The sequence below is a fragment of the Ursus arctos genome, unplaced genomic scaffold (genome assembly GCF_023065955.2).
Source record: "Ursus arctos isolate Adak ecotype North America unplaced genomic scaffold, UrsArc2.0 scaffold_9, whole genome shotgun sequence".
Lineage (NCBI taxonomy): Eukaryota > Metazoa > Chordata > Mammalia > Carnivora > Ursidae > Ursus > Ursus arctos.
This window is the reverse complement of record NW_026623111.1, coordinates 3,255,954-3,279,165: the sequence shown is the minus strand read 5'-3', so window position 1 is coordinate 3,279,165 and position 23,212 is coordinate 3,255,954. Positions and strand designations below refer to the sequence as shown.

At 61.7% G+C, this 23,212-nt stretch overlaps 1 protein-coding gene across 3 annotated transcripts in view; it reads left to right on the top strand.

The window, feature by feature from the left end:
• SH3TC1 (SH3 domain and tetratricopeptide repeats 1) overlaps positions 1-21,915 on the top strand; it is a 48,405-nt gene extending 26,490 nt beyond the window's left edge. For 2 of the 3 annotated variants that reach the window (XM_026485872.4, XM_026485873.4), the window contains exons 7-18: positions 92-302; positions 1,207-1,283; positions 1,972-2,167; positions 5,020-5,153; positions 7,589-7,630; positions 9,619-11,292; positions 13,350-13,530; positions 14,477-14,627; positions 15,773-15,895; positions 16,568-16,718; positions 17,599-17,795; positions 20,806-21,915. In XM_026485872.4, the coding sequence (XP_026341657.2) occupies positions 92-302; positions 1,207-1,283; positions 1,972-2,167; positions 5,020-5,153; positions 7,589-7,630; positions 9,619-11,292; positions 13,350-13,530; positions 14,477-14,627; positions 15,773-15,895; positions 16,568-16,718; positions 17,599-17,795; positions 20,806-21,063 (3,395 nt within the window). In that variant the 3' untranslated portion in view covers positions 21,064-21,915. Of the gene's footprint in view, positions 1-91; positions 303-1,206; positions 1,284-1,971; positions 2,168-5,019; positions 5,154-7,588; positions 7,631-9,618; positions 11,293-13,349; positions 13,531-14,476; positions 14,628-15,772; positions 15,896-16,567; positions 16,719-17,598; positions 17,796-20,805 lie in introns of those variants that run through there. The other variant, XM_044379386.3, reaches the window with a different exon arrangement.
• The last annotated feature ends 1,297 nt before the right edge of the window (positions 21,916-23,212 follow it).

Here is a 23,212-nt window from a genome sequence, read left to right as displayed (position 1 = left end):
CCTTCACACACGTCACCTGGCAGGCCGGGGCGGGGGGGTCCCCCGGCAGAGCATCCAGCCACACTGAAGGACACTCTCGGTCACTTTAAAGGTCCTTTCTTCGTCCTGTGTCCTGACCACCGTGTGCGAGTGAAGAGCAGCCCCCGGGGTGCAGCGAGCGGCCCCCAGGCCCTCAGGCGTGCCTCGGGGGTCCCCCAGGGAGAGGCAGCCCCGGCAGTGGGCTCTTCTGCTCCTGGCCCCGGCACGTTGTCCGAGGAGGTGGCAGCAGCGGCCGCTCCAGAAACTTTGATTCCATTTCATCAGTAGGTACCGACCTTTGTTTCTCTGCTTCCTGCCCGTCCCACGTGTTGTCAGGCCTCTCAGAGACCCCCCAGGCCCTGGCCCACCTGCAGGGCAGAGGAGGTGGACGGGGCCCCTGACGGACCCGCGCGTGACCCTGTTCTGCTGCTTCCAATGTGCGGCGGTGGCAGGTCAGGCCAGCTTGGAGCTGCGTCTGCAAGAGGATGCTGACGTTGCCCGGCAGGGCTGCCCGGGCAGGGGTGCGGCGTCGAGCTCCTGCTTCATGTTCTGGCTCCTTACTACTCTAAGTAGGAAGCTCCGTGCCCAGCGTGGAGCCCAGCGCAGGCTTGATCTTATGACCCTGAGATCAAGAGTCAGCCACTTAACCAATGGAGCCCCCCCAGGCGCCCCTACTCTGGCTTGTTCTGGAAAGCTTTTGAGGGAGCTAGCTGCATAATGTGTACCCACAGTAAGGAGGCACAAGGCAGATAAAGCCTGCGGAAGGCGAGGGCGGGTTGCATGTAAGTTCCTGCTCATGTGCTGAATGTGGGGTGTTAACTGGGCTTAGAGCTTCCTGGCAGCCAAAGCAAAGAGAGAAGCTTGATGACCTTCAGAATCTGTGAACTAACAGGCAGTGGATTAGCTTCTGTCCTGGGCAAATGGAGGGAGATCTCCCGGAATGCCAGCCTGGGGCAGGGCAGGAGGCACCTGGGCTGAGCAGCATGGGGCTCCCTATGGGCTGTGCCACATGCCAGGCCTGAAGGCCACCCCCGTGTGTGCGTGTGTGTGTTTGTGTGTGTGTGTGTGTGTGTGTGTGGAGTCAGGCAGGTGGTGGAATTTGCTTGGGTTCCTGGGGGCTGGTGACCTGTCTAGTTGACTCAGTTTGAACTTGCCCCACACCTGAAATCCTCTCTCATTCCACTCCAGGTGGGCTCTTCGGGTCCCCTGGGACCCCATCGACGACTCCGTGAGTGGACCTGTGACGTCGGACATCCCACTGATGGGTAAATACTTCCACTGGCCTTTCTTCCCTAGAAAAGAGGTGGGCAAAGTGGGGTGGGCACCAGCATTCTGGAAGCTTCTGTGCTCACCCTGAATCCTCCCCGAGCCAGAGGAGGTAGCTAGAATCCTCTCCACTTCCTGCTGCGATAGCCAAGGCACAGCCCAAGTGTTGCCCTCACAGACCGTCCATCAAGCAAGGCTTTCTCTGGCCACACAGTCAGTGCGCCGCGGGGCCCTTGCGGGGGGGCTAGGCACTAATGGAGGCTCTTGAGGCTTAGTTCTTAGGTCTTCTCTTGAAAAGACAGCATGAGCCTTTGGCTTGGGCTCCTGGATCAGTGCTCTCTGCTCTGCCCCGAGCTGGTTGCTGCAGGGATGGCCTCGTGCACCTGCTCAGTGAATATAAGGCCCCATGGGAAGGACCTGTGTTTACAGCTGCGTCTGCCCTGGGCGGGCCCCAGCCTGGCCTTGCCAGGGTGGGACAGAGGAGAGATCCCTGGCCGTGGAGGTGGACGGCCCTGGGCCTCAGTTTCTCCTCCTCAGTGCCAGGTTAAGTGCCCCTCAGGGCACCACGAAAGGCCCAGCCTCTTGGGTGCATTGGCCACACTTCATTGCAACCCTGACCACCTGTTCCTGGCGGAGGGTCCCCCTGGGTCTGCCCCCAGCGTTGACCGTCTGACCTCCCTTCTGTAGCCACAGGCCTGGCCACGGCGGTGGCAGACTACCAGGGATCCGGGCCTGAAGAGATGACGTTCCGAAGCGGCGATGTCATCGAGATCCTGGGCGCCCAGGTGCCCGGCCTGCCCTGGTGCCTGGGCCGGCACACGGCCTCGGGCCAGGTCGGGTTTGTGCGGACGAGTCTCGTCAGTGTGCAGGGCCAAGTGTCTGAGTGAGTGGCTGAGGCCCTGTCCTGTCCCAAGCCTGCCCTTCCACCCCATGGGGAGCCTGGCACCCTCGACCTTGGCTGATGCCCCGGTGACAAGCCTGGCTGTGGTTCTGGACGGTGCTCTTTTCCCTGCCCCTCCCCCTGGCCACTGTCCGGGCCTGGTTCCCTCATCCCCGGAGGCTGGCGTCAGCTTCCTGTCTGGACCCCCGTGTTCTTCACCACGTGCAGCCGGGCAGGGGCTGTTCCCTGAAATCCAGTGTGGTCCGGGGACTGATGTGACAAAGCGCCACCCGCCAGGGACTGAGAAGAGCAGGGGGGCATTTCTGTCCCAGTTCTCGAGGCCACAAGTCCCAGATCATGCGTCACGGAGCCACACTTTCCAGGAGGTGCCAGCAGAGGGGTGTTCCTGGGCTTGGGGCCGCGTCACCCCAGTCTCTGCTCTGTCCTCATGTGCCCCCCCACCCCTGTCCCCTTGGGTCCGTGGGTCCCTCTTCCTAGAAGGACACCAGTCATTGGATTAGGGCCCACCTACTCCAGTGTGACTTCGTCCTAACTAATTACATCTGCAAAGACCCTTTATTGAATAAGGTCACCTGAGGTTCTAGGAGGACCTTGGATGAATTTGAGGGACACCATTCACCCCTGCGCACCATGCCACTCCCTTTCACAAAGCGCTTCGCAGACCCTGGGCCTGGCCTTCAAGGCCCCCCCATGACCCAGACTCTGGAGACTGCCCATGTCAGAGGCCGCGCCACTTGCCGTCAGAGCACCTCGGGTCCAGCCGTGCAGGTCTGTTCTCCTTCAGGAACGACTCTGTGGACATGTGCACCCCTGCGTGAGACATCGCCCCATCCTGGCCCTCCCATTTTCCTGGGGGCTCTCACTGGCCCCCAAGTCCCATATCCAATGGCTCGTCCTTGGGTGTGCTTCTCTCCCTGTGGGACCCCGTAGACCTGCTGATGACATGCCCGCCCCATCTGGGGAATTCGGAGCATCCCCACTGTGTGGCCCCGGGAGGCAGCAGGGTGTCCCGGGAGAGCGGTCTGCGGGCACAGCTGTGCGCATCCTTTGGGGCCTTTCTGTTCTGGCCTTGAGCTTCCGTTGTGAAGACCTCAGTGAGGGAGCCCGGAGAAGGTGGGTGTATGGAAAGGCCTTCTCTGGGTCAGTCCCTGGGCCCCTGGGCCTGGCCTCCCACACACGTCTGCAGGGAACCCCCTGGCCCTGACATCCCGGGTCATTCACAGACCAGCACCTCCCAGACTGAGTCTCCGAGGCCGCTTTGGCGTTGCGAGTTTAAAGTCTGTTGCGCCTGCTGTCAGGAGTGGCCGGGAGCTGGCTGGCCGGGAGCTGACCAGCGTTTCCCAAAGTGTGTTCCCTCCCAGTGTTCTGTCACCAAATCGGCAGAGCTCCCGCGAGGTGGGGACGCCCCCCACATGCCTGACCGGCGGTCCGCGGGGATGCCCCCCACCAGGAGGGTGCTGAGAAGCCTGACCTTCTTTCCCTGTTTGAACGTGTTTCTGCCCTGACTTCACCTTCAGGACCCTCTCTCAGCCCTAGCAGCTGGTGTTCCTGGAACGCTGTCTGGGGACCCTCAGTCTAGACGCTTCCCGTCACGTCCAGGGCAGACCACAACTTCTGCATAGACGGCTGGGGTCTGTGTGACTTAAACCCACCCTGACCTTGCCCAGGGTCTGAGCTGGGATGGCTGTTGGATGAGCTCGTCCGTCCCCTCCCTGCCACCAGGGTGACGGGGCGGGTGGAGAAGGCCTAACGACCTTGCTCGCTCAGCACGTGTTGACTGGACATCCGTCCTATTCCAGACCCTGCGTTCTCATCCTTTGCTTAACGAACAACCCGGTGGCCACGAGTCTCTCCCCCTTTTATGGGCACGATTTCAGACTTAGGGAGAAGTTGCGAGGAGAGCATAGAATTGCTGTCGTCTCTTCACCCACATCGCCCAGATGTGAGCGTGTTGTGACCCTTGTTTCCCCCTTTCTCCTCGCGTATGAACCCCCGTGCGAGTTGGCTGTAACATGCTGCCCCCTTCCCGGTGAGCGGCGGGCGCGTCCCCGACACCGGGGCCCCCCCCTGCGTCCCCTCGAGCAGGACACGACCCTGCTGCCAAACCGCGCTCTGCAGACCACACTCGGATCTTGCCGGTGTCCCAGTCATGCCCTCTAAACCCAGAGAAAATTCCAGACCACGTGGCACCGGCCTCGCTTCCTGAATCAGAGACAGTTCCTCTCCTTGCCCTTCGGGACGCCGCGTCCCTGAGGAGCACGGTCCTGTTGTTCCCGATGCCGTCTGAGCTTTTCTAACTTCTCAGAACAGCTCCTTCCGGTTTCGAGTGCCTTTCAGAGCTTCCTATTGTGCTGCTGATCTAGTCCTTTAGCCGCAGATCGCCTGTTCCTTCTCTCCCTGCTCTGCCTCCAGTTTCTCATCTCCCTGACTTGGCGCAGACCGTGCCGGTGTCAGTGGGGGGCACTGCAGGGAGCACCCGTGCAGGCTGAAAGAGGAGCCGCGGGGGCTCAGGACGCGAAGGGACTGATTCTGCCTGCAGTTGTCACCACCTGCCTTGCAGGGGAAGGGACATTTGAAGTGGGGCTTTGCAGGCTGTCTAGGAGCTCACCTTCCCAGGCTGCCGTGGCCCGCTGGGTCCGCAGCAGCCTCTCCAGCCCCTGGGCATCTGTCTCCAGCCGGCTGAGGCTGCCTTGAGGGCAGGATCTATTTTGTTTCTGTCCTTTGTCTTTGTCACCAGGCACAGAGCAGGTGTGAGGGGCCTGTTTGTCACATGAGAGAGTGGGTCTTCCTTAGGAAACGTGCTGTCTTAAATAAAGCACCTTCTTTTTTTCTAGGCTGGAAAATGTGATTTTTCTCAATGAGGAAGAAAGGTCATTCTTCAGCAATGAAGGACGCTTTTCTGAGGAGGACGCCAGGCAGCTCCTGAGCAGGGCGTCTGGCGCGGACGTCTGCACCGTGTACAGCCTGGGTAGGTGTGGGGGTGCCGGCGGTGGGCGCTGCTCCTCCTGTGCCTCCCACGGGCTGTGGGGACGTCACAGGACCTGCAGCTGGCCGCCCCCTCCAGCTGGGTGCTCAGGACGGTTTTTGTGGGCAGATTGCCAGACGGACGGGAGGGCTTGGAGCCCGACCGCTTTCCCATGGGGCCGCACCGACTGGTGGCCACCAGTCCTGGGAGGCCCTGGGCTCTAGCTCGCCAGAGCCAGGCCTAGACGTGCTGCTGTTCCCTCGGTGGAGCGTGATGGTTCTGGCTTCCGTGCTGCTCACAGCAACCCCTGCCCGCCGTTTCCCTCCCAGCAGGCCCGGCTTCCTCCGTCAGGCCACAGAGTGAATGGATGCCAACCCCTGGGCACTTATAAGGGACCAGCAGATGCTGTGGCTGCCTCCGGGACTTCTAGGGGCAGCAGATGGGCCAGACTCAAAGAGGGGACAGAGTAAGGGGCAGGGAGATGCCCTCAAATGGCCCCGAGGCTCCCTGATACCTGAGGAGCGCTGGCCTAAGACCCTGTGGCCTGGGGCGGGGGTGGCGTTCAGGCCTGGGGCTGGCCCGCTGCCCACGTGCCGCCTCTCCCACAGTCTGTGTGTGACTGTTCTCCCGCCACAAGATGCGGGGCCTGGCCGGGTGGCCTGACCAGTGGGGACGGGCTGGACCCCAAGGCTGCCGCCCCCTAAAGACAGTGCTGCTCCCTTTTGCCACATCGCCCGGTCCTCAGGGAAGACAGTGGCACGGGGGAGGTGCGGGGCGCGTCAGCGACAGAGGGAATGGCGCAGACCTGCTGGTTGCCTGCCGTGGGCGCGCCATGATAGCCCGTTCCTTCAGCCCGGGAGTGGAGGGGAATACACGTGTGTACACATGCACACACGTGCATGCACACACCACGCATGACACATGTGCACACCTACACATCACACGTGTACACGTGCGCACATCACACGCACACATACGCACACATGCACACACTTGCGCAATACCTACACATCGCATGTACACACCTATGCATCACACGTGCACACACATGCGCGCATACATACACACCACATGTATACACATGTGCACACCTGCACATGCACACACATCACACGTGCACACATGTGCACACCTACACTGCACACGTGCACACGTGCACACACATCACACGTGCACACACGTACACAGCACACGTGCACACATGTGCACACCTACACATCACACGTGCACATGCACATGCACACACATCACACATGCACACACATCACACGTGCACACAAGTGCACACCTACACATCACACGTGCACACACATCACATGTGCACACATCACATGTGCACACATGTGCACACCTACACATCACACATGCACACGCCTACACAGCACACGTGCACATGTGCACAGCTACACATCACACGTGCACATGCCTATACATCACACATGCACACACATCACACGTGCACACACATCACATGTGCACACATGTGCACACCTACACACCACACATGCACACACATCACACATGCACACACATCACATGTGCACGCCTACACATCACACGTGCACACACCTACACATCACACATGCACACACATCACACGTGCACACACATCACACGTGCACACACGTGCACACCTACACATCACACATGCACACACATGCACACACATCACATGTGCACACACGTGCACACGCCTACACATCACGTGTACACACGTGCGCACACACCTACACGTCACGCACACACACACTTGCGTGCACACTGCTCGCGGCCTGTGTGCTGACACACGCTGCGGGAGCTTCTCACCGACAGTGGAGTTAAGTATTCTCGGGTCCCACATACTGGTTTCTCTTCCCAAACAGGCAAACTTAGATTTCAGCTTAGCGTATAAGGCTTAAGCCAGCCCGGCGGGGGATGTCTTCTTTTTTAGGAAGGCTGTCGGCACCTCTCAGTGTGTGGGGGGGAGCGTCCGGGGGTCCTCTTCCTCCGGGAGCCCCGGCGCTTCCCGCGAGCCCTCGCCTTTGTCATACCTGACTTCACAGCTCATACAACGTTTCCCAGCCAACTGCTAGCGTCAGCCCATTTTCAGGAGGTGGAAAGTGAGGCTTAGGGAAGGCCCAGCCCTGGCATGAGGAAGGTGGGGGCGCAGGTGGAGTTTCCCCTGTTCCCCGGGAGAGCCCGTGAGACGGAGGGCTGCCCCTGGTGTGGAGCGCACTCCTGTTCCCAGAGCGGTGGTGGCAGAAGCCCGCGGCCTCTGGGGAGGGTAGGAGCAGGGCAGAGCCTGCAAGATGGGGATCCTCAGCCCCTTGACCGGAGGATCCCCAGCCCCACTGCCACTCAGGCTGCTGGAATGTTCCTGTCCTGGCGCCACCCCTCCTGACATGGCCCCTCCCAGAAGTGCTGGCCGAGGGTGACACTTCTCTTCTCTCCAATTTCAGACAGATTAGAAGAAGCTGAGTTTGAACAGCTTGAAGAACAAGGTAGGTGCTTCCCACAGGGCAGAGTTCCTGTGGGGACGGGGCAGGGCCTCAGGGGATGATGCCAGGCAGGGGCTGCAGAGCTGGGTACAGATGGGTGCTGGGCGGGGACCTCACACCTCCGTGGGGGAGGGGAGGTGGGTAGGGCGTCCTGCCCTGCAGGGAAGGTGGATGGGGTAAAGGTGACGCTACCCCCTGCTGGTGTGGTGGGTCCCCCGTGAACACGCCAGCCCTCCAGCAAAGTGGGGCATCTCCTCCATTGTCTGAGCCATGCCTGGCCCTCCTGCCCTGTCCCCAGCAAAGTGGGGTGTCTCTGCCATTGTCCGAGCCATGCCTGGCCCCCCTGCTCTGTCTCCAGCAAAGTGGGGCATCTCCTCCATTGTCTGAGCCATGCCTGGCCCTCCTGCCCTGTCCCCAGCAAAGTGGGGTGTCTCCGCCATTTTCCGAGCCATGCCTCGCCCCCCTGCTCTGTCCCCAGCAAAGTGGGGCGTCTCCTCCATTGTCCGAGACATGCCTGGCCCCCTGCCCTGTCTCCAGCAAAGTGGGGCATCTCTTCCATTGTCTGAGCCATGCCTGGCCCCCCTTTCTGTCCCCAGCAAAGTGGGGTGTCTCCTCCATTGTCCGAGCCATGCCTGACCATGGGTTCCTCTCTTGAAACCTAGACTAGCTGAAATTCTCTGCTTTGAGAGGGTAAAGGAGGTGCAGAGCCTGTATTTGGGGCTTTGTGCTGACAAAGGACCTGCCTCTTCTTCCCCTGGGAGCTGGTTAAGGGAGACCCCCTCCTCCCTCCACACCACCATCTCATCCCCCCACAGAGGGTCTACGTCAGGGAGATCCTGGGGACTTGAATGCCTGAAGCCCCTTTGGGGTTCCCTGGGAATGGGGTCCACCTAGATGCAAATAGGGAAGGGCCACGTAGGGTACTGAACAAGGAAGGTTCCAGATATTCCAGGGCTATTCCTGGGCCCTCCCTGCAGCCCAGGGCTTGCTGAGTGAGGGGAGGCAGGACCTGCCGGGTTCGGTGGGGGGGGGGGGGGAGGGGGCATTCCCACCCGCACATTAGGTAGTCGGGTCAGACATTTTCCCCTGAACCACACTGAATTCTTTTTTATTCCTAGCCTTTACAGACTGATAAAGAGAGTTCTGACCATATTTTTTGCAAGTGAACTCGAAACAGAAGAGTCTTTAGATCCTGGTTCTTTCCTTCCAAACATTCCCTTTTAAGCTCGTGTTTTCCCAGCAGGAAGCATAGCTGTGTGCTCCTCGGCCCTGGATGTGCCCTCGGGCACTGACTCCATCCAAAGCCAGCAGTCCAGTGGGCGGGCGCTTTGGGGCAGCGGGTGTCCCCAGATTCCCCATCACCTCGTCCCTTTAGTAGCTGTGGGCCTCGGATGCTCAAACCAGCCGGGGGGAAGGTGGACACCCTGGGAGCCATTCCTCATCTTTCCTGCCAGACGTGGTCCCAGGCGCGAGCGGGACGGAGGGACACAGACCTCGCTGGCCTCCAGCAGTGCGGGTTTCCTCTGCTCTGTGGACGGCTTGTGAGCACGAGCTGACCCATAGCTCTGATTGGCTCGTAATGATTTCACAGGGGTCCTGCACCTGACAGGAGACCCCCAAGCCCTGGGAAATCCCACGGAGGCGGCTGGAGCCGGGAACGTGGACAAGTCTGTCCATTAAGTGGCTTTAATTCTTTCTGGAGGGAAAGGGACTGAATAATCGCTGAGTGGTGCTTTCAAACGAGAAGCATAGGAAGGGGTTACTGGGTGAGAAGCTTGGCCAGACGGATCCCTGTTGTTGTAGCCATGCCTGTGTTCCCACCGAGTGCTGGGTGCCGGGCTCTGGGCTCAGCATTTCACGCAGATCTCAATGCTCAGGTCGGGGAGGCTCAGCCAGTACCTGACGGGGACACTGAGGCTCTGAGGGGTGTCCCTACCCCAGCCTGGACCCCGATCAGACTCTAACCCATCTGGGGGTTTTGGTGCTTTCAGAAATGCCTCTGCCTTGCCTGCACCCAGAGCCACGCGAGACCCTACAGAAGGTGAAGAATGTTCTAGAACAATGCAAGTCCGGCCAGGCCTGCCCTGAGGAGCCGGTGTCCTGGGGTCTGTGCACGGCGTCCAGTGGTACAAGCTCACCGGACAGCGAGGAGCCCTCCTTCTGCTTGGACTCGGGGGCTGACTGGGCCCACCCAGAGGCCCTGGGCTCGCTGCTGCTGTTCCTGGACGCGCCTGGGTACAAGGCCTGCTTCCGTGGCCTGTATGACCCTGCCCTGCCAGGGCTGAGCACCTTGTTCTGTGGCTTCACCGACGAGGAAGAGCTGGCCGAGCTCCTGGCTCAGGCCCGGGGGGTGGCCAAGAAGGCTGGCTTCCCCATGGCCCTCGCCAGGCTCTGCTTCCTCCTGGGGCGGCTCTGTGCGCGCAGGCTGAAGCTGTCCCAGGCCCGCGTGTACTTCGAGGAGGCTCTGGGGGCGCTGGGGGGCCACTTTGGCGACCTCTTCCTGGTGGTGGCTGTGTACGCCAACCTGGCCACCGTTCACCTGAAGCAGAAGAACAGGGACAGGTGCGTGCAGGTGGTGCCCAAGGCCTCGGCCCTGCTCCTGGGGACGCCCGGCCATGTCTGCAGCACCGAGGCCGAGTCGGAGCTCCTGAGGCTCGCCCTGCGGTGGGCCATCCTCGGCCGGAGCCCCCACGCCGAGGCCCGGGCCTGCTTCCTGCTGGCCCAGCACCACGCTCGCCTCAAGCAGCCGGAGGAGGCCCTGCCCTTCCTGGAAAGGCTGCTGCTGCTGCATGGGGCCTGGGGCTCGCCAGAGGCCTCGTGGCCGGCGGCCGGATACCTGCTGCTGGCTGACATCTATAGCCGCCGCTGCCTGCCACACCTGGCGCTCGGCTGCGTCCGGGTGGCCTCGCTGCGGGCCCGGGGCTCACCGGGCAGCACGCTGCGCAGCGTGGACCTGGTCCTCCAGAACTCTCCCCGGATGCACCGGCCGCCCTCCCAGACGGCACACTACCTCAGGCAGGCGCTGGCCTCGCTGGCCTCGTGGGCCCCGGGCGCGGGGCAGGCGCTGCGCGGCCCCCTCTGTGCCAGCCTGGCCCAGCTGCACAGCCGCCACGGGCAGCAGGCCCGGGCCATCTCCTTCATGATGCAGGCTGTGGAAGCGGCCGCGGGGGCCGGCGGCCGCCTGGCCGTGGACTACGTGGTGGCGCTGGCCTGGCTGTACGTGCTTCACGGCCAGAGCCCGGTGGCCCTGGACATTCTCGAGTCCGTCCTGGATGTGGCCGTGGCCAGTGTGGACCAAGAGGGCGTGGTCGCCAACATGGCGGCCGTGGCCCTGAAGAGGATGGGTAGGACCCGGCAGGCGGCCGAGGGCTACTACCGCGCCCTGCGTGTGGCCAGGACCCGGGGCCAGATGAGGAACCAGGCAGTGGCCCTGGCCAATTTCGGGGCCCTGTGCCTGCAGGCGGGCGCGGAGGGCCTGGCACAGCACTACCTCCTGCAGGCCGTGAGGCTCTTCTCGCGGCTGCCCAGCAGGGAGTGCGGCCAGGACTTCACCTGGGTGCTCCTGCGCCTGGGCCACCTGTACACCCGCAGGGCCCTTGCCCGGCAGGGCAAGTGCTACTATGAATGGGCCTTTCTGGTCGCCGTGGAGACCGACCACTTGGAGGGTAAGCATCGGCCACGCCCGGTTCCCGCCCCGCTCGTCCCTGGGTTTGGGTGGCGCACGCCGGGTTCCTGAAAGAAAACGTGTTCTCTTTCCATTTCTGCCCAGAGCACGCCCGGGGTTTGCGACCCCGAGACAAGTGGTGGTTTTTCCACCATGGAGAGTGTTGAATGGCGGAAGCCTGCAGAGACTTGCAGGTGCCTTGGAGGCTGGGTGGGCGCGGCTGTTGGGGGAGTGCGCCAGGCCCTGTGCCGGCTCCGCCGTAGACGGCACCCGCATGGGCTGGTGGACAAGTGCGGGAAATAGATGCCCAGGTCACAAGAGGCACACGGGGTGGTGCTCGTGATGACTGGAGGCTCCTGGCCCCGACTCATGGGACCTGAGGGTTGAGGAGGGTTTGGCCAAGTATGGGATGGAGGGCAGGCAGGAGGTGCAGCCCATGCAAAAGCTCTGGGGTGAGTAGGCTGGGCCCTGCAGGGAGATGCGAGTTTGGGAGGGGTGCATTGGGTGGTGGGTGGTGAGAACCTTGGCTTGGGGGTTGGTTAGGCAGGGGCCAGGGAACCCAGGCTGTGGCCTGGCATTTTCCCTGAGAGCACTGGGGAGCCATTGAGGGATATAGGACACGCACTGAGCCTGGAAGGGGACCCTCTGGACCTGTAGGAGGAATGAAGAGCGGGGTCCCCGGATGCACCCCGCAGCCTCGGGCAGGTTCTGGCTGTGCTCACAAGGCCTGCATCCCCTTCTCCCGTGCTGACCCTCGGGGACACCAAGGGTCGCTCTGCCTCCTCTCTGAGCTGGTTTGTAGTGTGCGTCTCCCTGGGTTTGCCTGTTGTATCAGGGTTGACCTTTGTTGGCATAAATGGTTCATCTCTTCTGCGACCCTTTCATTTCTGTCGGGTTGGTGCTGGTGTCCCCTCTGCTACTGCTGATTCTGACCAGTCACACCTTTCTTCTGCTCTGGCTACGGAGGACTCCGTTTGTCCATCTTCCCAAGCATCCGTCATTCGGCTTCATTCATTTTCTCTCTTGGCTTTTCTATTCTCGAGGTTACTATTTTATCTTGGCTCTTGAATCTTGTTCCTTCTGTTCCTTCTTTTGCTTGTTCTGGGTGTACTTACCTCCTCTTTTTTTTGTGCCTTAGGTAGAAATTTAAACTTTTTATCTGAAATTTGTCTTCTTTTTCCACGTAGGCATTTCCAGCTCTAAGTTTCCTCTAAACCCTGCTGTCCTGTAGGTGTGGGTACATGGTGCTTGTGTCTCCACTCGAAGTGCCTTCTTGTTCCCATTGTGATGTCTTCCGCGAGCCGCGGGCCGTTGGGAGCGTGTTCTTTGCACCCGCGTATTGGTGAATTTCCCGAACTTCCTTCCTGCTGATTTCTGGTCTTATTCCGTGCTTTGTGAGACGTCCGTCCCCTCACATGTACTGAGAGTTGCTCTGGGATTTGGTATGGGGACTGTCCCGGAGAGCAGGACGTGTGAGGTAGCATGGGTTACAGGGTTCTGATGGCCTGTGTCCTCGTTGATGTCTGGATCCGTCTAGTGGGGAAAGCGCTTGACCCTTCTCAGCCCCCTGGTTCAGGCAAGGCAAGTAAGGCTGGGCGTGGAGCCCGGCCTCGTGAAGGAGCTGGAAGCCGGGTCTGCATCCCAGCCCCATCGTGCACTGTGTGCTCCAGACTCGGGACTCGGCTTCAGACTCCACGTACCTGCCTGCAGCACAGGAAGCCAGTGCTCCCTGCCCGGTCAGCATGCTCTGAATGCCAGGAGGGATTTGGGGAAGCAGAGGCAGGCAGCCTGGTGTGGTGGGAGAGGCTGACCAGGAGCCCCAGGCCTGGGAATTATGGAAATGGTCAGCACCGTGTCTGTGACCAGCTCATCACGGTGCGCCCCTCAGCTGTGCAACCTTGAGCAGGTGGCCTAGCAGGTCTGGACTCGGTTTCCCCATCTCCCATGACCCCACCTGGAGGCACAGAAAAGGCAGACACACAGCAGGGGCCTCTGAGCCCTGCAAACGTGATTGCTGTGCCCGACGTTGGTGTCCCCCCACCCCGTCTCCCCGCGCAGGCCAGCTGCGAGCCGTCCAGCGGCTCTGTCACTTCTATAGCACCGTCATGCGCAGCGAGGCCCAGTGTGTCGTCTACCACGAGTTCCAGCTCTCGCTGGCCCGCAGGGTGGCCGACAAGGTGCTGGAGGGGCAGCTCCTGGGGACCATCAGCCAGCTCTACCTGTCACTGGGCACCGAGCGGTGAGGACACCAGCCCTGATCCCGGGGCAGCCTCTCCTCCGGGACCGTTTCACCCCTAGTGTCAGACAGCTCTGAGCCGGCAGGCCCGGGGGTCATCCTGACCGGGGCTCGAGGCTCCCAGGACAGGTGTCCTCCGCCCACATACCTCCCGACCTCCTGGTGGAGGCAGCCTGTGTATTTCTGGGCCGTTCTTCCTGTCCTGGTGGCTTTTGAAGCTGGCCTCTGCCTGCCCTGAGTCTCCTCCGGCCAGCCCAGCTCTGGGCCAGGCATCCTGTCCCCAGCTGTCCCCTCCGATGTAAGGACAGTGGCCACGTGAACCTGAAGGATTGTCATCGACCAAGAGGTAGCTGTTTGGCCCACCTGCTTCCCCGGGCAGAGTTTCAGGGTCACCTGTCCATGGTGACAGATCAGATGGGGCAACAGACGGCCCAGGAAGATCACTGATTACCCCTCCCCCAGCTGGGGACTCACTGAGGGGCAGGGAAGGATGCACCCCGTAGCCTTGGGCCTCAGTTTCACAGCAGGACTAAGGGACGGTGACCTTGAGCAATGTGTCTCAAACTGGGGTCCCCGGATCAGCAGCACCCACATCACCTGGGAGCCTCCTGGGAATGCACGTTCTCAGCACCCCTCCCCCACCCCGACCTGCTGAGTCCGAAGCTCTGGGAGCAGGGCCGTACAGTCACACCCGAGTTCGAGAGCCACTGGCCTAGGTGATCTCTGAATCTCTGCCCAGCGCGGGTGTTCCCTGCTGTGGCTGGAGGGGTCGCATGCCCGTGTCTGGGGAGTGGGGGCAGAGACAGGGTGGCCCCCTCCTCCCTGTTCCCTCCAGACAGCCTCCTTCAGTTTTGCCCGAGGCGTGGGAGTCACCGGACGGGCACTGGGAAGAGCCCGCTGCGGGGGGGGGGGGGGGGGTTGCTGGCTGACCGTCCGGCTCTCATCGCAGGGCCTACAAGTCCGCCCTGGACTACACCAAGCGCAGTCTGGGGATCTTCATCGACCTGCAGGAGAAGGAGAAGGAGGCGCACGCCTGGCTGCAGGCCGGGAGGATCTACTACATCCTCCGGCAGAACGAGCTGGTGGATCTGTACATCCAGGTGCGAGGGCGGGGCGCGCGTGCACACCCCCCCGGTGCTCGCTCCCCCATCCCCAGACCGCCACGGGCATCTGCTGCCTCCGACCCCCACTGCCCGGCGTCTTCCACAACAATCCCGGCCCCCGGGGCCAGAGGCCTGTGCCGCTCTCCGTGCCCACCACTGTGTTGGTACACAGCAGGTGCTCAATAAATGTGCAGATGATGTGTTCGCTTGACTGACACACGGAAGAACTTGCTTCAGCAGCACATGGCCTGTCTCCTTAAAAACACATTCATCTCAGGAGCTCCATTTCCAGTTGCATCCCCAACATAACATGATTTGGAGTAAATTGAGAGACTCGTGAGGCTCATGAGTGTTTCCATTTTTGAGCACCTGCTGTGTACTTCCCTGGGCCAGGGGCTGAGCATCCCAGATGGGGAGCTGATGGCTGAGAGGGGGCAGGCAATTCTGACCATGCTGACTCGGGGCTGCGGGCAGGGGTGTGGTGTGCAGACAGGAGCCACCAGGAGGGTGAGCAGAGGCTGCTCTGAGTAGCAAGGGTGAGTGGGGCCACCTGGGAGGAGGGGCTCCCGGCAGAAGGGTTCTCGGGCAAAGACCAGAGGTGCATGGGAGCGCGGCAGGTTCTGGCTTGCCCGCGGGGGCTGGTCCACTCTCATCCACTCCTGGTGTTAGCTGAGCACCTGTTAGGCACCAGGCATCTTGCTGGATGCAGCCGAGAAGCGACAGTCTTAGCCGCCCAGTGGGAGAGAGGGGCAGGGTGCTGGCGGGTGTTGCCAAGGGCCACGGAGGGAAAGTAGAAGGGAAGCCAGAGGAGAGAATGCCAGGGCCTGGGAGCGGCCGGCGGGACTCCGAGGCCCCCTCTGAGCTCGGTCCCGGACTCCTCAGCAGCCCACACCTGCCGACTCCCGGGGCCCCTGCTGGATGGGGCTCCCCTGGGACGTAGTGGAAGCTGATGTCCCCAGCTGCACAGGGACTGGAACCAGGCCAGTCCCTGCTGAGGGACGGAGGTGTGGGACAGGAAACACACACCCAGTGCTCATGTTGTGCGTCCTCAGGGCAGGCTCGAGGCTCTGGGGGCGGCTGGGAAGGCTGTGAGCTCCCTCCAGAGCACTGTGGGTCTCATGAGAGTTTCTGCACGCCCACAGGTGGCGCAGAATGCGGCCCTGTACACGGGGGACCCCAATCTGGGGCTGGAGCTGTTTGAGGCGGCTGGGGACATCTTCTTCAACGGGACCTGGGAGCGGGAGAAAGCCGTGTCCTTCTACCGGGTGAGCTGGGTGATGAGGGTGGGCCTCAGGGGTGGGGGCACAGGAGTGGGGCTCAGAGGCCTCCCACCTGGACGAGGGCCACCCCATGCACTTGCTTTGTTTCTGGGTGGTTTTGCCTGGGGTGATCTTGACCCTCACCCCCAACCTGGGAGGGACAGAGGAAGGAGGGACCGTTTGAGAGACAGAAGACCTCAAACAGCTTCGGTCTTGCAGATGAGGAAGTGGAGGCTCAGAGGGGCACAGGACAGGGACAGTACGTCAGTGGGGGGACCGGCACCAGGGCCCAGGACTGCAGGACCCTCCCAAAGAGGCCAGCTTCTCCCCGCCTGCCCAGTTCGCGGAGCGCAGCCCTGCCCTGGGGTACAGAGAAACACGTATTTTTAGAGCTCGGAGGGGTGTTGGACCCTCCTGCTTGGGCTCTTATCGCCCGGGGGATGGGGACCTGGTCTGAGGTTACTGAGATGGGCCGCAGGTCACACCCAGCTTGCTCACGGCCCAGTGGCCCTGGGGCTATCAGGGCCTCTCCAAGCTGACCTTCCCCTCGGGGGCCAGAGCTGAATAAAGACACAGCGGGAAAATGGGGTGGAACCTCCCTGCATGTCTGGGGCTCTGGCGGGTCCTGGGCTGGGCGGCCGCTGCAGGTGAAGCCTGACCTGCCTGCCCGTGTGGCAGGACCGGGCACTGCCGCTGGCCGTGACCACGGGGAACCAGGAGGCCGAGCTGCGTCTGTGCAACAAGCTGGTGGCACTGCTGGCTGGACTGGAGTCGCTGCACGAAGGCCTGGAGTTCGCCCACGTGGCCCTGGCTCTCAGCATCACCCGGGGTGAGCCCTGTACCCTGCCCCAGCGGGGCCTCCGCTTCCAAAAGCTACGGGGTGGGCAAGGAAGGGGACAGCCCGGGATGCCCGTGGGGCTGCTGGGAGCTGCTGGGGGCCACTGTCACCCCTGCCGGGGGGCAGGGCTAAGCAGGCCCCAAATCTACCCCAGGGGATGGTTCGGGCCTCTCAGGACATGTCCCACTCGCTGCGTAGCTGGGCTTTCCTTGTGGGCTCTGTGGCGTCCTCCGCCTGTCTGCTGGTTGACCGAGAGGCTGGCCGGTGTGCCTTGCATTCTGGACTCCCCGGGCTTCTCTCCAGTCCCTGCATACATGCCGTGCCATATCAGTGTCCGTCACCACACTCAGCCAGCCCGTGTTCTCTGGTGGGCGGATCCCGGTCCCCTCAGTGCCGGGCACCCTCTGTCCCAGCACCCCAGAGAGAGGCACACAGTCGGTGCGCAGCAGGGTCTGTGTGCAGACCCACAGTGCTCGGTTGGAAAGGGGAGGGACCTGAAGACAGTGGGGTCTGGCCACGCCCCAAGGGTGGGCGGAGGGCGGGCTGCTAATACACCAGGAAGGGTCCCTGTCGTGTCTGCAGATTGGCTGGAGTCCCAGTGCTTGCGTTGCACAGACTGTCTGACTTTGGGGCCTGCGTCACCCCCTCCAGGCGGCCATGTGCAGGCACAGAGCTGGGACATCTACCTTTCTGACATGGACAGGGAGCAAGCAATATTAGGCCCACCGTGCAGATGGGAAAACTGAGTCTTGGGACCAGAAGTGACCGGCTGGAGCTTTGAGATGGTGTGGGCATGGGGCTGCAGCTGGCCTGTGCCCCCCCAACCCCCGCAGCCGTAACCTCACTCGCACCCCCTTCCCTGTGTCCCTAGGAGACCGGCTGAATGAGCGAGTGGCCTACCACCGGCTGGCCGCCCTGCACCAGCAGCTGGGCCACGGCGAGCTGGCGGAGCACTTCTACCTCAAGGCTCTGTCGCTCTGTAGCTCGCCCCTGCAGTTCGATGAGGAGACCCTGTACTACGTGAAAGTGTACCTGGTGCTTGGCGACATCATCTTCTACGACCTGAAGGTGGGTGGGGGCAGGAGGGGGGCAGGGCTCGGGGCACTTGGGGCCCACTTGTCGTGGGATCGCACGCAGAACCCCCGGCCGGAGCCCCGCCCTCCCCCAGCCTGGTCCCGCAACTCCCCGGAGCCCTAGGCCGGGCCGTGAGGAGAAGGCACGGTCAGCAGACATGGTCCCAGCTCCCACACAGGCCAGCCCTGCCCTCCAGAGCTCAGCGTCCCCGGGGAGGCTGACGTGTGAGCAGACATGGGTCTCCATGGGGTGAAAACAAACAGAAAGGCATGTAGTCAGGGGAGCTTCCTGGAGGATGTAACTGCAAAACTGAGTTTTAGCAAATCAAGTGGGAGTTAGCCCCCCAAAGTAGGAGGGGGACAAGGATATCCCGGGGCTGGGGGAGGAGTCACCACTGTCCCGAGACCCACATTGTAAGGTGCTGCCCAAATGCTGGCACCTCCTCCAGGAAGCCTGCCCCTGTGGGTAGAGTGATTCCTTCCTGGAATCCCAAGTCACAGAGAGGGAAACGGGCTCGGGATGGGGTGCGACCTGCCCGGGGTTTGTAGCAAGGACACCACTGCAGCAGCCTGGCTTAGTTCCCGCCCTGTCGGAGCTGGAGGAGCCGGAGCTGGGGCCTCTCTCCTATCTGCTCCCAGCCCCACAGTGGACACAGACCAGAGCCTGGAGATGTCTCCATCGCTCGCCTATGCAGGCAGATGCCCCCATCGCCCCACCCTGGGTATAGCATTGCGCTGCACAGCGTACCTGCTCCGTGTTGGCTGAAGGGGGGGGCGCTCCAGCCTCACCTCCCCCGAATGGCATCTAGGAGCTGGAGGGGGCCACTGGAAGACCCCCACCCAGTTGGTGGCCCACAACTCCCTGCCTGGGGCAGCCTTGGCTGTGCACTAGTGACACCTGGTGGTTAGAGGTGGTCACTGCGGCCCCCTTCTATGTCAGAGCCAGACAGTTCTTGGGGGAGCCTGTGGGCAGTGATGGGTACTGCGACTTAACCTCACTGAATTCCAGTCTCTGTGATCCAGGCTCTGTGTGATCCAGGCTCAGTGCCATCCAGGCTCTGTGTGATCCAGGCCCAGGGCATCCAGGCTTAGCGCCATCCAGGCTCTGTGTGATCCAGGCTCAGTGCCATTCAGGCTCTGTCTGATCCAGTCTCAGTGCCATCCAGGCTCTGTGTGATCCAGGCTCTGTGTGATCCAGTCTCAGTGCCATCCAGGCTTAGTGCCATCCAGGCTCTGTGCGATCCAGGTTCAGTGCCATCCAGGCTCTGTGTGATCTAGGCTCAGTGCCATCCAGGCTCTGTGTGATCCAGGCTCTGTGTGATCTAGGCTCTGTGCCATCCAGGCTCTGTGTGATCTAGGCTCAGTGCCATCCAGGCTCTGTGTGATCTAGGCTCAGTGCCATCCAGGCTCTGTGTGATCCAGGCTCAGTGCCATCCAGGCCCAGTGCCATCCAGGCTCAGTGCCATCCAGGCTCTGTGTGATCCAGGTTCTGCAATCCAGGCTGTATGTGACCCGGCCTCTGTGTGACGCCAGCTCTGTGTGGTTGGCTCTTCACATGCTTTACTGTTCTAGAGGAGTGGTGCCCCACAGGACAGGGCAGAGACTGGGGCCGGGCGTGGCCAGTTAATCAGAGTATGATTGGGAGCAGCATGGTGGGGATCCAGGTCCTGGGACCCTGGAACCCATGCTGTCTGACTCAGTGACCCTGCATGCTCCCGGTCTGTATCTGCTGTCCCAAGCTAGGCTCCGGGCTTGGCCCTCCCCCATTTAGGGGCCACGGAGGCTGGTGTCGGGCAGGACTGTGGCCCACCTCAGCTGCACTCCTTATGCCCAGAGCCCTAGGTCATCTGTGACATGAGCTCCTGACCCCTGGGCCATCTGAGGATGGGGCCACATAGAGCTTAGAACCCCAAGTTCTGTGTGATTGATTACTAAGCAGCTCTGCACAAGAAGGGGAAACTGAGGCTGGGGGGTGAACAAACTTGTACAAGACGGGAGTCAGGGAGCTGGGCCCAAAGGTACCTGACCTGATGCCCAGGCTCTGGGGACAGGGCCTTATCTCTCCGTGGTCTCACGGGGCAGGAAGGAAGGGTCCCCGGGCCCAGGAGGTTGGGTCAGGGGGCTGCACAGCTGTGCCAGGAGCACCGTCAGCACACGTCGTCATTCACCAGGAGGTCTTGGAATTCCGTTAGGGGCCATGAGCCGACTTCATCCCCTCGGGCACATGCCCAGGAGGGAGAGAGGCTCCTTCGTGCCCCCCATATGGACAGGCGTGCACACACGTAACACAGATTCACACCACCCCCCAACCACCCACTGTGGCCAGTTGCTTAGTTGGGATGTCCCCTCCTCCTGGAAGCCTCCCATTCCACCTCGGGCTGGCTCAGGTGTCAGCTGGGGCTCCCACAGCCTGCTGGTCACCCCTGTGGTCAATGTGGGCCCCAGAATCAGCTGTGCTCCAGCCTCGCATGGGGTCCGGTGCCCAGTAGGGGCTCGGGAGTGTGTGTTGAACTGCTATGCGTATCTGCTTTTATTTTCTCCCGAATCCTTGCTCTGTGTGGGGCAGTGAGGAGCCAGGGCTGCCGACTTTGGGCTTGTCCTCTGTTTCGGGAGCTGTCTCGAGCACCGGAGGGAAGGCCGGGTCTGGGTTTTATTTTATTTTTTTATTTTATCTTTTTTTAAAGATTTTATTTATTTATTTATTTATTTATTTATTTATTTATTTGACAGAGAGCACACGTAGGCAGAATGACAGGCAGAGAGAGAGGGAGAAGCAGGCTCTCCGTTAAGCGGGGAGCCTGAGGTGGGACTCGATCCCAGGACCCTGGGATCATGATCTGAGCCGTAGGCAGCTGCTCAAGGGACTGAGCCACCCAGGCACCCCCGGGTCTGGGTTTTAGAGTGCTCCCTCGGGAGGAGCTGGGTGGACAGCACGGGGAGGCCGGGCACGGGTTCACAAGCCCCTGCCCACACCCCGACTTTGCCTGACGCCCTCTCTCCATCAGGACCCCTTCGACGCGGCCGGCTACTACCAGCTGGCGCTGGCGGCGGCTGTGGACCTGGGCAACAAGAAGGCCCAGATGAAGATCTACGCGCGCCTGGCCACCATCTACCACAACTTCCTCCTGGACCGCGAGAAGTCCCTCTTCTTCTACCAGAAGGCCAGGACCTTTGCCACCGAGCTCAACATCCGCAGGGTCAACCTGGTCCCGGAGCGGGGCTGGGGGCGGGCGCCCTGGCTGGCCCCTGGCTCCCTGCCCTGAGGACCCCTGTCCCCACGGGAGTGGGCTCCCCGCCTCTCCTAGTGTCTCTGCGAGGCTCAGTTTCTGAGAAACGGAGACACGGAGGTGGGGGCACATAGCAATATGTGATCTCGCAGGAGCCCACAAGGCCCCTCCCCTGCTCTGCCTCCAGGGGCGTGTCCAGGGACTGGGCCCCGTCCCCGGGGACCCGCCCTGCTGCTGCACCTCGTCCAGTGAGATGAGCTGGAAGGACTGACCTGGGCCAGGCCCCCTGCTGGCCCCTCAGATCCCAGTTCCCCCAAGTCAAAGTGAAGACAGTGGCGGGATTCCCTGGGCATCTTCTCTTTGCCGGTGCCCTTGCTGTGTGTCCGGCTTGAGCTCTGCCTCTGGTCCTCAAACTGACCTCACCGGGCTTGCGCGGTTGGGACTGTTCCTGTCTCCATTTCCAGTGGAGGGGACAGAGGCACAGAGAGGGTCGGTGCCTGGCCCACTGTCACACAGCAGGTTGTACCACCTGCCTGCCTGCCTCAAGGGATGCGTCTGCCATCCGACCCAAGGGCGGGTCCAAGAAGAGGGTGTTAGAATGTCAGTGTCCCTCCCGAGGGCAACAGAAACAGGGCTAGGGAGGGTGGCCCAGTGCCCCCGACCTGAGTGGCCTCTGGCCCAGCCCCGTGCGGGCTCTGCTGCTGAGCGTGTTTAAGGCTCATCTGGGCCTCCAGGCGCCAGGAATCCTCCATTTACAGGCAGGGAAACTGAGGCTCGTCTCCCGGCTGGCTCTCACCCACTCGGTATTCTTTCAGTCTCCTCTTTTTCTTTAATTTATTTTGTTAAATAAGGTGAAACTCACGTAAAATTAACCATTTAGGTGGACAATTCGGTGGCGTTTTGTGTATTCACAGTGACGTGCAGCCGCTCCTCCCCTAGTTGGAAAACATCTTCATCTCCCCGTGGAAACCTGTGCCCCAAAAAGGTCACTTCCCGTTCCCCCTTCTCTAAGACCCTCCTTTAGCAGAAGGGGAAACTGAGGCCGCCAGAGGGACTGGCCGTTGGAGTAGAGCTCTGGGTTTGGCTCTGTGCCCAGGAGAGGCGGCAGACCCTGGAAGGCCCCGGGGAACGGGTCCAGGGAATCTCCACCAGCCTGCCTGCCCCTGGAGTTTCGGGGAGACCCCAGTCCCTGCTGGTCTCGGAGGTGGCCTGCAGGCCCTATCCAGTCTGCTCCCGCCAGGGGGCAGCAGAGAGCCTTCCAGAAGCTGGAGCAGAGAGGCTGCCAGCGGAACCTTCCAACCTTGACCCCAAATTGCCTTCTCACGGGTGTGGAAAGCGGGAGGAGGCCGCGCTGTAATTGAAAACAGGACGCCCTGCTGACCCGCGCTGGTGCAGCGGGCAGCGGCCGGCACAGTAACCCCAGCACAGATCTCCGAGGTCACTGACCGCTGGGCAGCCCCTGGGCCTGGGCCTGCGCTTGCAGCCACCCCACAACAGGTGGGACCCGCCGGCTGGGTCACTTGGGGCCCACCACCTGCCTGAGAACCCACGCCTTCCCTGACCTTCCTTGAGCTGTTGCCCCCACCCCTCCTATCCAGGGTCCCAGCCCCCTACCCCTACCCACCAGGACCTCAAGGCCCCAGGGCGGCAGACCTGGTGGTCCCAAGGGAGCTTTGGTTGTCCAACCCCTCTGTTCCCATCCCAGCCCCCACTTAGAAGCTGGGGATTTGGGGTGAGTTCATTTCTCTGAGCCCCAGTTTGGTCAAAGCTAAAATGAGGCTGCTGACCCTGGTGTGGGGAGTCGAGTGAGGATTCGCGGAGCAGAGGGCTCCGAGCCAGATCCAGGGCTGAGAGTCGCCTGGTTGCTTTTCATGACACTTAATACTGCGGGACGAGCGCCAACAACCACAGGCTATGGAACTCTGAACCGAGGGCTGAGTCATCTGGTCAAGTTTCTCAGCTTCTCAGACCCTCAGTCTCTTCATCTGTAACCAGAAACAAACCCTACCTCAGGGACCTGAGAAGAAAGAGCGAAATCACGCCAGGCACAGAGGGGCTCGCAGAACTGGGCAGCTGATCCCTTCTTGTCGGTGGAGGCAAGGAAGGGGTGGGCAGAGCCCCAGGCAGCAGCCCCCCGAGCCCTCTGTCAGCAGAGTGAGTGCGGAATGGGTCTGTGCCTGGCACT